The following is a 16,626-nucleotide window of genomic DNA, read 5'->3' as shown; positions in this document are numbered from 1 at the left end:
AAAGCGATACCTTGATAATTAACAACTGTAGAACTTTAACAAAACTAATACTTCTTAGAAGGTCAAAATAAGGAAACAATACATATTGAATAATTAGTTAAAAAACCCAAAGAATATGATCTCTATACAATATGGTTTTGTCTTTTTTTTGGCTGAAAAAATGTATTAAAAACTCATTCAACAATTGTTTAATTTAAGGGGGCTGTTCTTTTTTTTACAAAAAATGCAAGGTATTTGTTTTTGTTTTTCTCGAAATGTATTTATCATAGAGGTTTTTTTTAAACGAAAATTACAAAATCATAGAATATTACTCAATTTTCTTCTTTTTTTGCGCTATCATTTTTTAACCAGGGGGCGCCAAAGTCGGTCTTGCAAAATCGATCTCTTTTGCGGTGCCATAGATAAATCCGTTGCGCATCGCCCGAAACAAAAAAAAAGAAACTAAGTTGAAGAAGAAGTTTGAATCCAGCCCCCCTACCAAAATGAAAGAAAAAAAGCAAGAAGGAAAAAATGGCAGCTATTTAAAAAAAAAAGTGTCAAAAAAGCTCTTTTTTGGGACGAGAAGGTTCGCAAAATTCTTTTGCGTAATGTTATCAAGATGTTTGAGGTCGGGGGACTAGGTATTGCAGTAGTGAACAAATTAAAAAAAATGCAAGTCGATCTGACTTGTAGTTTTTTTTTAATGTGTGGCACTGCATTGAAAAAAAGTCAATTTGAAGAAAAACGTATTTTAAGTTTTTAACATAATGTACTAAATACACCATTTAATTTAATGTACGAAATACACCATGGTGTTCAAAGATGCTGACGCATTAAAAAGGTCATGGGCATGAGGTATTATAATGAAAAAGAGGCAGCTGGCATACAATAGCTCGCGGAACGATAAAAAAACGCTTTCAGAGGATCATATGTATAAAGATATATATATCTATAACTTCGTCAATAAAATAGATATTGAGATGATTTTTTTTTAAATAATTCTAAGGTTTTTAGCTTTCATAAAATCTAAAAATCTCAAAACCGAAACAAAAAAATAAATAAAAAAAGAACAACCCCCTTAAATTAAATTTGCTTCCTTGAAAAGATGGGATAAACTTTCCCTACTTAAAAGAATTTACGACGTTTCTAATTCGCATTGCCAATGCCACACAATTATTAAATATTTTTTATACAAAACATGGTAAAAATTCCAGAATATTTTTTTCAAACTAATTCAAAAATTCAAATTTTCAAATTGAATTATTCATTTCGACTTAATTCGGACTTACTGTACAAGCCTGTTAATGGGAGCCCTATGTACACCAGGTTGTCCAATATTCCCTGCGGGAGTCGCCGTAGAGGACGTCGCGCTGCTTGCAGAATCTTGGGATCCTGTCCGTTGTCTGTTTCCGGCGGCGCTTGCTATCTGAGTCCTCCTAAATGGATACCGCCAAGGAGACTTTGGAGGCTCTGTCGGCTGGAAGGCATGATTGTCGATTCCGTATCGATCGGTTGCCGCCCCATGTTCTCGCGTTTTTGAAGACAAACGTCTAATGAGAAAAGGATCGAGAGAAATAAATTATATTTTTTCACACAAATTTTTCAAACAATCGATTAACATATTAAGAATCATTCATCTGGTTGTTGATACTTATTTAAAGCAACCTTAAAAAATATTCTGGTTAAGATTTTTTTTAAATGGATCCTATTAACTTCCCGTAGGGTAAGTTGTTGTAATCGTCCAAAAATCGAAATTGAAAATTTTGGAATTTCTCGACGTTTTGAAGGTTTCTGAACATTTTGGCATACCTCAGAAAAAGTGAATGTGTGTGTGTGTATGTATGTATGGATACAATTTTCGTCCACGTTTTCGGGCGCACGGATCAACCGATTTGAATGGTTCAAAATACATTCGATTCCTATTGATAGGGAGACGTGCTGAATAGTTGTTGGCAAAGGCAGGTCCAGCAGTTACGGAGATAAAAAGCAAAGAGCGCAGAAAATAGAAATCGAGTTTTTGAGAAAACGGAGCATCCGATTTGAATGATCTAAAAAACATTCAATTTGTAATGATTGGGAGAAATGTTTATTAGTTTTTGGCAAAGGCAAACCCAGCCATTTCGAAGATACCGAGCTAAATGTGCAAAAATGGCAGTTTTTGAAAGAATTAAACGTCCAATTTAAATGATTCAAAAAAAAAAAATTCTGCTCGTTTTAACAAAATAATTGATTTTGGGAAAAAAATTGTTTCAAATTTTTCTTTTCATTTTTTTTTTCAAAAAAAAATTTTTTGTATATCGAAAATAATTCAGAAATTATTTAATTCTGACTAAAGTTCTAATATACTTTAAACAAATAATTTCAACTTTGCAATTCAGTTTATATAATTCTTATAAATATTAGACAATGTTACAATATTTATAATAATCTATTTGAAAACATTCAATATTCCTCGAACATTTCTTTACGGTACGGGAAGTTCCAGCAATTTGCCTTAAGGCACGATGCCACACACCCCACTGGTTTTTTGTTTGTTTTCAAAGCTTATTTGTTGATCAGTTTTTTGTTCAGCTTAGTTTGTAGAACAAATTTTTTCAAGTTTAAATTATTTTCGAGCATGTATCTGTTTGACCACAAATATCCTCCTTTGTTTCTTAAGCGAAACTTTAAACACGCTTTTCTGGAAACTGTCTTTTTCGTTACTATATGCATTAAAAGATTAAAAGAACATTAAAAAAAAAAGTTGTTGAATGTTATTTTCAAACAGTAGCTATTTTGTAAAAAATTTAATTTTAAGATTATTTGAAGAAGTGATATCATGGTTATGGTCAGGTGCCAATTTTTTGAGCCTCCCACTTTATCAACTTCTAGAATTCAAATTTATCCACTTAGAAAATGGACAAGATTATTTTTCCTGCTAATTACAAAGAAACGCCTTGGCCGATCGTCACACAAAACTGACAAACGCCAATATTTATCTAGCTATATCGAATGGCTTTTAAATGTTGAAATGAAATCGGTCCAGCCGTGTTTGAGAACATACATATGCATATACTTTTTTCAAGTTTGATTTGATTTGATTCGAAAAAAACATAAAATTAGCAAATCTGCTTTGAAAAGTTAAATAGTTTCTATTATACAATAATTTGCTGCAATGATTTAAACTTTTATAATACAATCAACTAGCAAAGACGTATTGCAAAAAGAAAATCATCTGTTTGGCCAGTTAAGCCGAGTACCTGAGTATTCTGGAGCCAAATCCCGGTGGATCTTCCAGGCCGCCGTTGCCGCCACTGTTGCGTTTCCTGTAGCGCGTGTCGTGGCTCTCTTCCAATATAACGTGCCGATCGTAAGGAGTATCATAGTACACCTCAAGAACAGTCGAAAATCGGTGAGGAAATGCCAAATCCACGCACGTTATTACTAATCCGGAAAATGAGCATATACTTCCTGTATATAAAAAAGCATATTATACACGAGCAAAAATTGGCAAAGGTAATTATATTTGTATTAGGGGCCATTCAAGTATTACGTAAGCACTATAGGGGGGCGGGGGAGTTATTGATTTGCTTATTTTTGGTACGAAATTTGCTTACTTTTGCTGACAAAGAGGAGGGGGGGGGGTAAATAATTGTAATAAATCTGCTTACGTAATACTTGAACGATCCCTTACCAGTTGTACTACAAGTTTGGAACAATATTTAATTAATATTAAAGAACGATGACCGACTTCGAGTTATAAATAATACGTACATTAGGGTCTTCCAAATATATATACCATATACATATGTATATGTATATGTATATATATATATATATATATATATATATATATATATATATATATATTAGGACGTGTCGATTTGCATGGGTAAAAAAAAGTCACATAGGCACATATGATTTTCGTATACTAGGGATCAAAATAAGATACTTTGCCGAAGAAACTATACCCCTAAAATGAATTCTGATGTCCCGTGCATTGATCCAAAGATTGGATCAAATTTTGAAAAATCATGTATTGGCTCATTTAGATCGCCCCAATAACGTCCAAATGTATGACCGACGCCCCGTAACTTTGAAAGGCCGATTTACCCATGTCTATAGTTCACCCCTTGGGACCTCCCTTTAGAGGTCCCCCATACAAAAGTAGCATCATTTTGGGTACTTCAACATATATAAAAATGTATAAAAATGGGTATAAAAATCTGCGATTTATTTTTATTATAAAATTTATTTAATCATAAGATATGTAAATAAAACTATCCAAAACTCAGTAACTATCGTTTGAAGTAATTTTTAGTTTAAAGACTGGAAAATTTTGCACGGCTCTATAATATCGTCGTCTTTAGATAGCATAGCCTCTAGATAGCATAGAAACGCAGAGACAAAATGCATTGAACAAATTGGAACAAAGAAGAATATTGATATTTTTTTTGTAAACATTTTTTTTGTTTGTATTTAAATTAATATCTGAAAAAAATTGTTTAAAACAACATTTTTTGCTGAATAAAATACCAAAAATTATGATTTTTTGCAATATTTATATGGAAGACCTTTAAGGGGAGGTCCCAAGTCGTGAACCATAGGCATGGGTGGATCAGCCTTCCAAAGTTAGTTGGGGTTTGTTATACATTTGGATGCGATTAGAACACTCCAAATAGATTAAAACGAAATTTTTCAAAATTCAATCCCTATCTTTGGGTCAATGCACGAGACATCATAATTCATTTTAGAGGTATGGTTTTTTCAGCAAAGTATCTTATTTTGATCCCTAAATGCCAAAATATTATTATTATTATATATATATTAGGTCTAGTAATCGGGCATAACATCAATAAAAAAACATGAATTTCTTCAAAAAAAATTTTTACATCCATACGTTTCGGCTATAATCTTAGCCTTCATTCAGTGGAAACTACAAATAAAATTAAAAACTAAACATTTAGAAACTAAAAATACATATACATATTTTTTATTTTTGTAATAGGATACAATTCCGCTGTTTAATTAAATAAAAATATAATTATAATTAAACATAAAAAGTTCGATTTGAGTAACAATAAATCAAGAATCGTTCTTATTTGGAATTTATAATCTTTATTTTTTATTCTACTATGGTGGTTATGTTTCGGTGTTGATCATTAATTAAACTTTCAATTAAAGAAATGTTTTAATTGTGTATTTTGCTTTTCCTGGTATAATTTTTTAGAACGCTTGCATAACGAAATGGCTGATGAATTGAAATATATATTATATTTATATATTATATGGATGCTATTGATACCCTGATATTTAATATCAAACTGCATACAGTTCTAATCGGCGCAACTATCTAACTATCTAACTTTCAACTAGTCTGCTGACCTATCTGTATTTGAAATTCTTGAATGCAACTAATTATATGTATTGCGAAATCACTAGTACCTACCTATAATTGAATCGGTTTTATTTATTCTATTGTTAAAATATATTTATCTTACAAAAATTATATACTTTTATAAAAAACTAACAAACCCAGCGAACTCCGTTTCGCTACCAGATGGTTTCGTGAGAAAGATGAAGAAATTTTTTTTTGCTTTATATTTGAAAAGAAAAAGGAAATGAGTAGCTGTCAAACAATGTATCTACCGGCACCATCTACTTAATATATTGATTTGTAGTACATACTAAGCATCAGAGATGACGCTGTATGTGAAAAATCATTTTTCCGCTTTTCTGTTGAAATTTTTCTTCAATTTTCTTAGCTATAAACCTTGCGAAGCCCGAGACCTTTCCAACGAATGCAAAATTGTCGAAATCGATTCGTACGTTCTGGAGTTATATCCCGACTTATTTTTATATATATGTAGATAATTTGATAAACGTGGTAACTAACCATGTAAGTAATAGTTATATTAGATTTTATGAAATATTACAGAGAATAAGAAAGCACCTGTTCCATCTAAACCAAGGTTGGGGAACTTTTTTAATCATTACCCCAAAATATTTTTGTCTAAGACGACATGAAGGAACTTCGTCGTAGAGGTAATCTCCATGACGAAAGGAGATTACCCCCATACGGACAACTACGTAGCAAATACTGTGAATATCAATGAAAAATACATACTTTTTACTCCAAAAATTCCATATTTACCTTATTTAATGTAATTTACTTCGGTTCCCCGACTACTGATTTACACAAATAATTGTTTGTGTGATTAATTAATATATTATGTTCTTTGTAAAAATTTAAAAAACGATATATAATAAAAAACAAATTCAATTGTTGTTAATAAATTTCTAAAAATAATTTCGAGTTCTTTTCTCGGTCAACAATTATAATTAAAGCTTTACAAATGACATTTTAAATTTAAATCAATTAAATCTAATGAAATATCCATAGGTACTGACTGTTAAATGTTTTTGTTCACTATAAATGTTGTTCGCCATATAACATGTTTTATTTATTTCAAAACAACTTATGTTTATTACATATACAATGGAATATATTTTCAATAAGATCTATTATAGTACTTTGTCGAAGCGCATTTGCGAATAAAATATTACTATATTATTCCCATATCATTACTTTGCGCTAATTTATTATGCAACCGAGCACAAAAGTTTTAATCGTAATGAATATTGCACAAGAAAATAATGTTATGATTTAATTATTGTAGTCAATTAACTCAATTCCAGATTCTATCAATTATTAAGTAAATTAACTTTATATAACGTCTCTCGTAGTTAATCATGATGTAGAATATTATTACACATGTACCTGCATAATTTGTCACGTTTCCAACAACGGAGTTATGCAATTAATAAAGAGTTCAAATTGTCAATTATTACCATATTTCATTAAAATCATGACCATGAGGATTATGGTAAATTGTGATAGTACCCACATATATGCTGATCAATGTGAGTAAATGAGGCAAATAAGGTATTCTATAATGCTCTAATGTAATTTTTTGAACTAATTAAATATTTTTGTTAAATATGTCGATCATAACTTAAGGGTCTTATACGCTGTTGAGATGAATTTTTTATAAACAGCGATTTTTTTATAAATGGCAACCCAAATGTGTCGATTATTTTTTATTGCTGCAGCAATGCCGGGTAAGGGCTATTTTCACTTGAAAACATATAGCTATCTATATTTCCAAGTGAAAACTTATGTCACTACTGCTTGAAAACAGGCTGCTCGAAGTAGGTTAAAATATATAGGAAACGAATATATCATACCCAATATCCTGATAACATTGCAAACAATATTTATGTTAATTTCGATAAACTATATATTTACACATATTCTCAAGGTCTTTTTCTTTGGAAGTTAATAAATATTTGCATAATAAACAATGCTTAGTTGGAAAAGTTAATAATATCGCTTTTTTATTATAATGTCAATACTGATCATTAATATTGGGTTTTTATGTGTTGATTTATGCAATTTATAATTAGATGCTAGGAAGCTTTAGTAATTTATCTTGAGGCACAATGAGACCCTAATTTTTAAATTGAGAAGTCGCAGAAATTTGACTTACTCTACTTTGCATCAGACTATTGAAAAAAATTTCAATTGTCAGCGAAACAAAATAAGTGAACATAAAAATATGTTTTACAATTTTTTTCAGTATTTACCAGCAACTAAGACCAGCCAGAAGCACCATCCTAATCGAAAATCGAGCGCTCCGCCTTCAAGTACAATTCGTAGAGGCCTTGCTGGCAACATCAGATAGTAGCCCAAATCCGTGGCAGCCAATAAAAGCCCAGTCGTAAACATCAAATAGGCTCCATATCGCGGGACAGCAACCAGGAGCAGGTTCATGAGCAGCCAACACGCCAATGCCGTACTTGAAAAAATATTAGATTAATAAAGCAATATTTATAAAGAGTAAAAGTACAATAAAGTCAAATTATTGAGATTGTTTTAGGATAGGTATCAATACTTCATAAAAATATATCAATCATGGGCTATAAATAGAAACAAAACGTAACGCGAAACTTTAAAATTTACATAAAATCACATCAAAATTAAAAGTAACGCCCGGAATTGTGAGAAAAACAACTTAGACTGTGTTCCAAATGGTTGCTTGTGATGTTCCTATATACTAACAACCTAATATGTTACTTTTACTGATTGTAAGGCTTAGTATTGCAAGTGGCATTTTTCTTTTAAAATGATTTCCGTTGTAAGAAAGTTGATGAACAAGAATTCAAATATAGCAAATACTTCTTAAATTTGCACTAAGGTAAAAAAAATGTCTTTAACTAAATGAATGCTACTGCGAAACGAAACTTGTTTAAGCAAATGAAATATTAATAAAAAATAATACTAAATCGATATGTAGCTGAAGGTTTGAAATTTTTGAAAACACATGAATGGAAAATTATGTTTCTTAAATCTATGCAGTGGTTTTCGCAAAAACGTATAGTGAAAGTTTTGTTCACTTTCCACACACACCTTATGCAATTTTTATTGAACTATTCTGAATTATTTTAATTAAATCTGCAAATTGAAACTTCCAGGAAACGAAATGACAATCAACATATTACAAATATGTTGATTGTTGATAATCAGATTTTTGTGAATCTATTTATTTACAAGATTCAATAAATATGTGGAAGAACAGACATCAAAGGTCATTTATTGCATAAAGACTATTGTCTCTATTGTCAATATCAAGTAAAATAGATTTTGTATATATTTTGGATGATGAAATTTGAAGATTTTGTTATTAGATATTAGCAATATATATAAAATATTATAATAACCAAAACTACATAATTTTGCTACTATCGATACAATATCTTTAATTTTAACTCAGTATTATCGACTTATTTTTTAATTTATGCGTTATAACATTTGGTTAATTGATTTTTATAATAAGTTTTTACACCTTATGTCAGAATTACTATATTAGTAAATAAATAAATTATAAAAATTCAATTTATTTGGAACAGCAACTAGATACAATTATATATCTCAACATCTAAGTCTTAAGGGGCACAACTAGTGTGAAATTTTCAAAAAACCGAATTTTCAATTTTTCCATATTTTGATAAGTTATACCTTTAAAAATAACATACCAAAATTTTAAATCGATATCTTAAATAGTTTTTGAGTTACAGCCATTTAAAGTATATGTATATATAGTACGTATATATAGCATACGTGTATATAGTACAACGATCATTTAATCTTTAAACGCGTTTTTCTCGAAACAGCATTTTCCGAATTTGCTGCAGCGATTACTCAAAAACAAATGATCCGATCACTATCAATTTTTTTTTACATATTCTATATATAGTTCTTCGTAAAATGAATTATCGATTTTTTGATCGGATCAAAAATCGAATTATGGCAGTCCAAAAACGACCAAAATTTTGGGTAAAATTCGACTTTTTTAAAAAAAAAAACGCCGTCATTTTGTCAATTTTTGATTTTTTTTTCTTTATGGTAGTTCATTTTACAGACAATATTATCTAGTTTAACGAAAAAGAATTTTATTAAAATTTCATCCACGTAGAAGGCCAGACTCACTGCAGCAGTGAAGGGCCTTTTTTTGTCGCGCCGTTGGAGATCGACGATAACTTAAAAAATATTTAATTTTTTTCTTCAACTATGTATTCTTAAAATATGTATAAATATATTCCTAAAATTTTGAAATGATTGATAAAGTAGTTTTTTTAATATAAATTCCCAAAAATCACCTTTTTTTAGGCGGTTACACTAGTTGTGCCCCTTAAAAATTAGACTTACTTAATTGTGTTTTTATACATAAGGACCGTGTATTAATATGATCAATTAAAAAAAGGAAGAAATTGTAAATTAAAAAAAATATTTTTTGAAAATTCAGGCAATAAATAAATGAACATGATAACTTAACAACTCCCCCCTACCACTTGCGATATTTAGAGATTTTTTATTAGCCCTCCTCTTTTAAGCCGTACATCATTAATAGAAGGCCCCTTATTTATATTTTAATAGTGAATATATTTACCCAAGTAAAATCGAAGCATAATATCCCGCAGCTCTATATTGCCCTCCCCAAGCGAATCCTTCTTGTCCCAGCGAGAAGTATTCAGCGACCGTAAGGACAGGATAGGGCAATCCTCGTCGTAAAGCCGCTTCGTAGCTGTCCTCCATCTCGCCCGCTCCGCCCCATCGAAATCTTTCATTGTAGTCTATATCAGACGGAGGTGACCAATTTCCAACTGGTATCGCTGCAAGATAAAAAAAAATTATAAAATTATATAATCATAAACGTTAAAGTCCTTTTCTTAGAGTATCAGCGGATGAATAACGTAAAATGCCGGTAAATATTTTAATTATTACCATAATCCTAGTATTTAGAAAATATAGTACAGAACCTGGATTAACCGAACTAATTTTTCTGGAAAGGCATTGGGATAATCGAAAATCCGGATAATCGAATTTATAAATAATAATGTATATTTTTTAAAATATAACAAATACATACAAAGATATCAACGAAAATAATTTTTATTAAGAAACTGAAACTTTATTATGCATGTACATATATATTTTCTTAGGTTACATTACATACATACGAGGTGTGTTCAAAAAGTACCCGGAATTACTAATAATTAAATTTCGCGGGTCTGGAGTGTCTGATTGTCAAATTTTTTTTTTATTGTGTTGGTATACATGCCCCTAAAGTATGATGAAATTTTCAGCTATATTCACTGTTTACTTTGTCTGTGGTAGTCGCTAAGGTTCGACGTGTTTTTCAGAGCTCGGCGATTTTTACAATGGAAGAATTGAAAAGTCAAAGAATTTGTATTAAATTTTGCGTAAAAAATGAAATAAAGTGTTGCAAAGTGCAAAAATTCACCAGATATGGCTCCGTGTGACTTTTTCCTATTCCCAAAGTTGAAGAGACCCATGAAAGGACGGCGGTTTTCCTCGATTGAAGAAAATCGCTGAGAGTGCTCAAGGACATATCAAAAAGTGAATATCAAGGGTGCTTCGAAAATTGGAAAAAACGCTGGCATAAGTGTATTATATCTGGGGGGGACTACTTTGAAGGGAACCACATTAATGTAGACGAATAAATAATTATTTTTTTGAAAAAACGAAAATTCCGGGTACTTTTTGAACAGACCTCGTATACTAAATTGCAGCATTAATCGCGCAAAAGTTCGAATTGTAAGTATGCACATAGCTGAGGTCCGGATAAACGAGGTTCTACTGTATTTGAATCAAATATTATAAAATGTTACTGAAATTTTAAACTACGCAAACAATAAGATTTTTTTTATTATCTCTTTTATTTACAACTGTCCAGTTAAAGATATTTAATAAATTTGAGGAATTTGCAATAGTCGGTAGTAAAGGGACATTGTATACTATTGGGGCATGTTGGAAAAACAACTCAGTAGTTGCTTTTCCATTCGATATAATATTAACAATATATTATTGATAATTATATAATTTTAAATATTTGCTAATAAAATATTTTCTTATAAATAATGATTAAGTTATTTCCATTTTTTATCAGGAGAGTTGATGACTTAAATCCAGTGGCGCTTTTCTTTGCAATCTTCTTGGATAGTTCTCTGTTATCAAGGAGTATGCTAATGAATTTGGGTGACTGATGAGCTTGTTTCTATACTTATGTGCTGTTTTTGTTATTACTTTATTTATGGTAGGTGTATTCGTGTCGACATGACCCAACCAGTTGGTAACATATTTTGGAGCTCTTTTCGTTTTGAAACTTCTGTATTATTTCTATATTAGTCTTATGAGTACTGCCCCACAATTGTATACCACAGCACCAAATTGGTTTGAATAAAGATTTATATAAAAGTAGCTTGTTGTATGAGCTTAGTTTGGATTTAGTCTCTTGTAACCAGTAAAACTTTTTGTTTTCTTTTACTATTTAACTGTGGCGCACACTTCAAACAGTGCGCACATTTTTGTGTCGCCCAAATCGAGTTCATAACGAGTATATTATATTTGCAATCACGAAGTAAGATATTGGATGAATAATATTTCACAAAATTGAAAATTTATTACATTTTTCTGCTTTGTAAGCATAGGTATATAAAATTAATTAAATTCAACGAAATATTAACATGTTATACATGTCAAAGTAAGAAAGTAATAATAGTTTATGAAAAACAAAAATAAACAGTGAAAATAGATATTATATTATTTCAGTAGCTAAATCTTAATTCTTATTGAATAACTATATTATTTCGACATTTCGAGAAGTTCATGTAATTTACGGTGACAAAATGCCACTTACAACTTCTTATTTTATACAGTCTTAACTTCAGAATATTATAAACCACTTAATAATTCAGAATATAATTTGGTTTCTTTAAAAATTTCAATTTGAATAGTTTACCTTCTAATTTATATGTATGACAAATATACAAATTCCAGCAACTTGTCGTTGACTATTATATAGTATTTCAAATTTACAAAAAATATATTAAGCAACCTAAAATATTAAGTTTTTTTTAAAAACTACTTTCAAAATGACTAAATATTAGTTGTATCAGGTAAAAGGCATAAACTCAATAGTAGAAGTAGTGCAAGTAATGTTAAGGGTGTTTATATATTAGAAGATATTTCAATTGCTTGGACAAATTCTGGAAATTATAATCATGTTATGTAGTTTTTAGTTACATTTCAAAATTTTTTTTTATTCTATTTAATCTTTAATTCAATTCAAATAGTTATACATCCTGCTTTTTTTTTGTTTGTATTTATTTGAACAGCGATCAGAACTTATAGGTTCTATGAGCTGTTGTGATGAATTTCTTACAAACTACGTTATTATAGATGGCAACCCAAAAAGTTGTCTCATCTTTATATGATGAATTTTATTATTACAATTATTGTAATAGTGATGACTTTCTATTGGTGCAGCAATGCCTATTAGGGCTGTTTTCACTTGGAAACATATACTACTGCATCACAACAGGCTCTTCAAAGACGATTCCAGAGTGCTAGAGTTATTTTTATTTGAAAACATGCTACTATCTATGTTTCGTGAAAACCGATATCACTCCAGCTTGACACCAGGCTGTCCGAAGAGGGTATAGAACGTAAAACTTCTAAAGACAACGCATAGTTAATCAATAAGAAATAGGGAAGTGGATCGTGATACTATTAACGTAAGAAAAACGTTTCCTTCAGAACGCATACCGTGTGACAAAAGCATTCCAAGAACTATAGTTTTCTGCGGTTATTATCTATAATTAAATATAACTTTCGTTCATGTGTCATATGTCCGAGTCAGGGACGAAAATGCTGAGTAAGAAATATTATATTAAGATGGCTAACAAACTGGAACTAAGTCTTGATTTGATGATGGATATTACCAAGTACAGACAGAGTACAAGGTTATTCCACAATTAACGGTTTCTGATGCAACTGATGTCGCATCTCATAATCGGTTTAAAATATTCTAAGCGGATTAATGAAGAAGAGAAAATTATATATTAGAATTTACTTGATTTCAACACACGAGAATCAAGTTATGCTTGATATATATATATATATATATATATATATATATACATTTTATTCTACACTGACTTCTACATATTATATCGATTTTACATATTTCGATTTCTATTTGCGAGTATATTAATTTTTATAAAAATTTTACTCTATATTACGAAATCAAATCTGTTCAATATTGTAATTCATTTTTAATATTACAAGTATGTAATTTTTTTACACATTGCCAGGATTCGGTCCAAGTACCTCTGGCATCCGAGTCGATAATATCAAACGTTTTTCTTATTTTGCGTCCTTATCATACGTCGCTTTATATAATTATGTTTCTAGAAACTCAAATTTGCCTTATTAGAAAACAAAAAAATATTCGAAAGATTGAAGTACTGTTTCCGAATAACTACGTTTTAGTCACAATTTGTTTCAAAGATTATAAAATGCATACATTAATTTCAGCACAGATTAAATCTGTTGTTTTGTATTGCATGGGTGCTTTACATACATAACTTTAATATAAACCATGTTCATCAGTGTATAAAATCGGTCCAGAGGTAGTCATAATAATCTCCAAAGCTGGTGACCTGTCTTAGCTAAAATCTTAATGTGTATTTAGAATATTAGAACCATCCAATTTGAATTTAGAGATTCAGAAAACATGGTAGATTCACGCAATCGTATACATATTACACGCCCACAATATGTTTTAAGATTCGTTATAATAAGATTATCTAGAAAGAAATAAAATAAATTTAATAACTTATCTTACAGGAACTTCATAAAACGCAAGAACAAGTTTCCAATGAGTGCTAGCCCATGTAACATTTAGAATAACCGCGAGTGAAATTATTTTGTTTTTACTTTTCATGTACTGGTTTTAAGCTTTATGTAAGACATGCATAATAAATTCCAATATCAAGGCTATGCTAGATTTGCAAATACTTATTTACGACATTTTCTCAATATGATTTTGATTTTTCTCAATAGTATCAGGCCTAGTACTGGTCAGAACTGGTAAAAGGGATGAATAGTTAGAGGTTTACCATTTCACCCGAAATAAACTTTTTGTCAATTGAAAACTTATCTTTGGTCTACCATTTGATATCACTACAGCATGATATCAGGTTTTCTAAAAAGGGGATTCAAACTCACAATCCTGTCAACACAAGGCAGTGCGCTTAAAAGTACTTGTATGTGAATTAACTAATCATTAAATAAAAAGTGAGAATATGATGTTGAAATGAAAAATATGAAACAAATTTAAATAACTACTGATGATTCTCATTTTTTGGCAATTCGAAAATATTTTTTTCAATACAATTCTACCTAAACTTCTTCGAAAATAGTTTTACTCAATTAAATTTAGTGATTAATCTAGTTGTTACTAAATCACATTGACTTTCTCGCATAATTTACCTCGAATTTCATATCGCATTTTTTTTTCTGTTTCTGATCTCATGATCAGCAATAAATTATCTAGCTTATTATTGAAATTCATTAAAAATCCTCAGGCTCCAGCAAAATGTAATTAACTGCAAATAAAGTAATAAAACTAAAAAATAAATAAAAAAAACTAGCAAATGATTGATAAATGGCTAGCAATAAACAACACGTGATTTATACATGGTAAATCGAGGCTGATGGAAGAACTGTGTGACTCTTGTTCAAGGTTACCGGAATTGATTATTTTAAAAGTGCATCTGACTCGTGCTGGACCTGAATCTAGTTCGATAAAATGTAATGTTAGGCTTTTGAGTAGTAAATTATGAAATGAAAACAAGTCGCTAATAAGTAATATGTTTGACTACACATTTAGATAGCAGAACGACAGTTAATTACTATACCATTTAAAGTCTTCATTGAAAAGTGCGAACAGTCTCCTTTTTGTGTATTTCGGCTTGAATCGAGACATGAGCATATTCGTCAATCTTTGTCAGATGGTTTTATTTTTTAAGATTTAAAATTATATTGCTTATATTTACTTCTTTGGTTAACATAAACTCATTACATTACATAAATTAACATAAATTACATTACATAATAAACGCAATAAATTTAATTAGGTATGATACATATAAAATGAGAAATCATTTTCCTGGTGTGGAGTGATCTCAAAAATGAGTATTATACATAACGGGACTTTGCAAAACCGAGTTCTTGTAATTTCAAATTTTTGAAATAAAACCCTATAAACGATATCATCAAAAATAAATAACTTTTAATGCAAACTTGCTTAAATTTTTCAACCACGCATGCCGGTGGCTTAGTAATAAGATCAATATCAAATTGCTATATTTTTAGTTTTATTAAGGTGTATTTTCTGAAAATATACTGAACATTGTGAAACTTGAGACTATTTTTTATTTTTTTTATAAATTTTATGCATTTGAATATACTCATCAATCCATAACCTTTTTCCAACTTCCATGTCCTCGTCAATCACACCTGATTAAAATAATAATTTTTATTAAAATTCATTTATGGCTCAGTATGAATATATTATGTATTTGTCCTTTATATATTAGTTATTAATTTAATTGTTATTACATCCCCGATAATTTTTATTGTAGACAATAGATCATCATGAAAAATCGCTCGAACTTCTATCAAGATTGTCTTATTCTTGTATATCAAGTCTTCGTGCATATTTATAAATGCAAATTGATAGATGATATTAATTTATTATACAACTTGAATATCTTAGTAGTTAAAAAAAATCGCATAATTTCGAGTATAAAAGAAATGTAATCTAGAGTATTAAAAATAGTTCAATCGTTCAGGTTTAATTTCAATTAGTCTACATTCTAAGCCATATCTTAGCATGTGGTTGATATTTTATAACTAGTAATTAGAATTACATTAGTGTACATTACTTTGAACGAGATCAAGAATTTTGATTAAGATTCATTATATGCGTGTCAAGCGATATTTATGGAAAGTATTTGTTGATTATATTCAATTAGACGTTGATTAATTGGCTTTCTGAAAATGTTTCTTGAAAATGTATTTATGTAGTGATTAATTGTTTTCACAAATTAAGTAATTCAGAGTTATTTATGAAAAAATATAAGTTTGGGTATAATAGAAAGTTGAAGAGCTTTTATGGCCTTTTCAACCACAATAAATATACGAGGTCTGTTCAAAAAGTACCGGGAATTTTCGTTTTT

General features: G+C 29.7%; 1 protein-coding gene across 1 annotated transcript in view; it reads right to left on the bottom strand.

Annotated features, from left to right (window-relative positions):
* Positions 1 to 1,264: 1,264 nt before the first annotated feature.
* The window catches only part of LOC113385789, a 39,235-nt gene continuing 23,873 nt past the window's right edge, over positions 1,265 to 16,626 (bottom strand). Inside the window, exons 6-9 of the mRNA XM_026623624.1 lie at positions 9,969 to 10,191; positions 7,606 to 7,817; positions 3,219 to 3,429; positions 1,265 to 1,529 (exon numbers count right to left, since the gene is read on the bottom strand). Of these exons, the coding sequence (XP_026479409.1) occupies positions 1,265 to 1,529; positions 3,219 to 3,429; positions 7,606 to 7,817; positions 9,969 to 10,191 (911 nt within the window). The remainder of the gene's footprint in view (positions 1,530 to 3,218; positions 3,430 to 7,605; positions 7,818 to 9,968; positions 10,192 to 16,626) is intronic.

This window comes from Ctenocephalides felis, unplaced genomic scaffold (assembly GCF_003426905.1).
Source record: "Ctenocephalides felis isolate EL2017-DRISC unplaced genomic scaffold, ASM342690v1 CF-g0.4_SCAFFOLD_03571, whole genome shotgun sequence".
In the NCBI taxonomy this organism is placed as follows: Eukaryota; Metazoa; Arthropoda; class Insecta; order Siphonaptera; family Pulicidae; genus Ctenocephalides; species Ctenocephalides felis.
The sequence above is the reverse complement of the archived record's forward strand: the minus strand, read 5'-3'. Positions and strand labels throughout refer to the sequence as shown.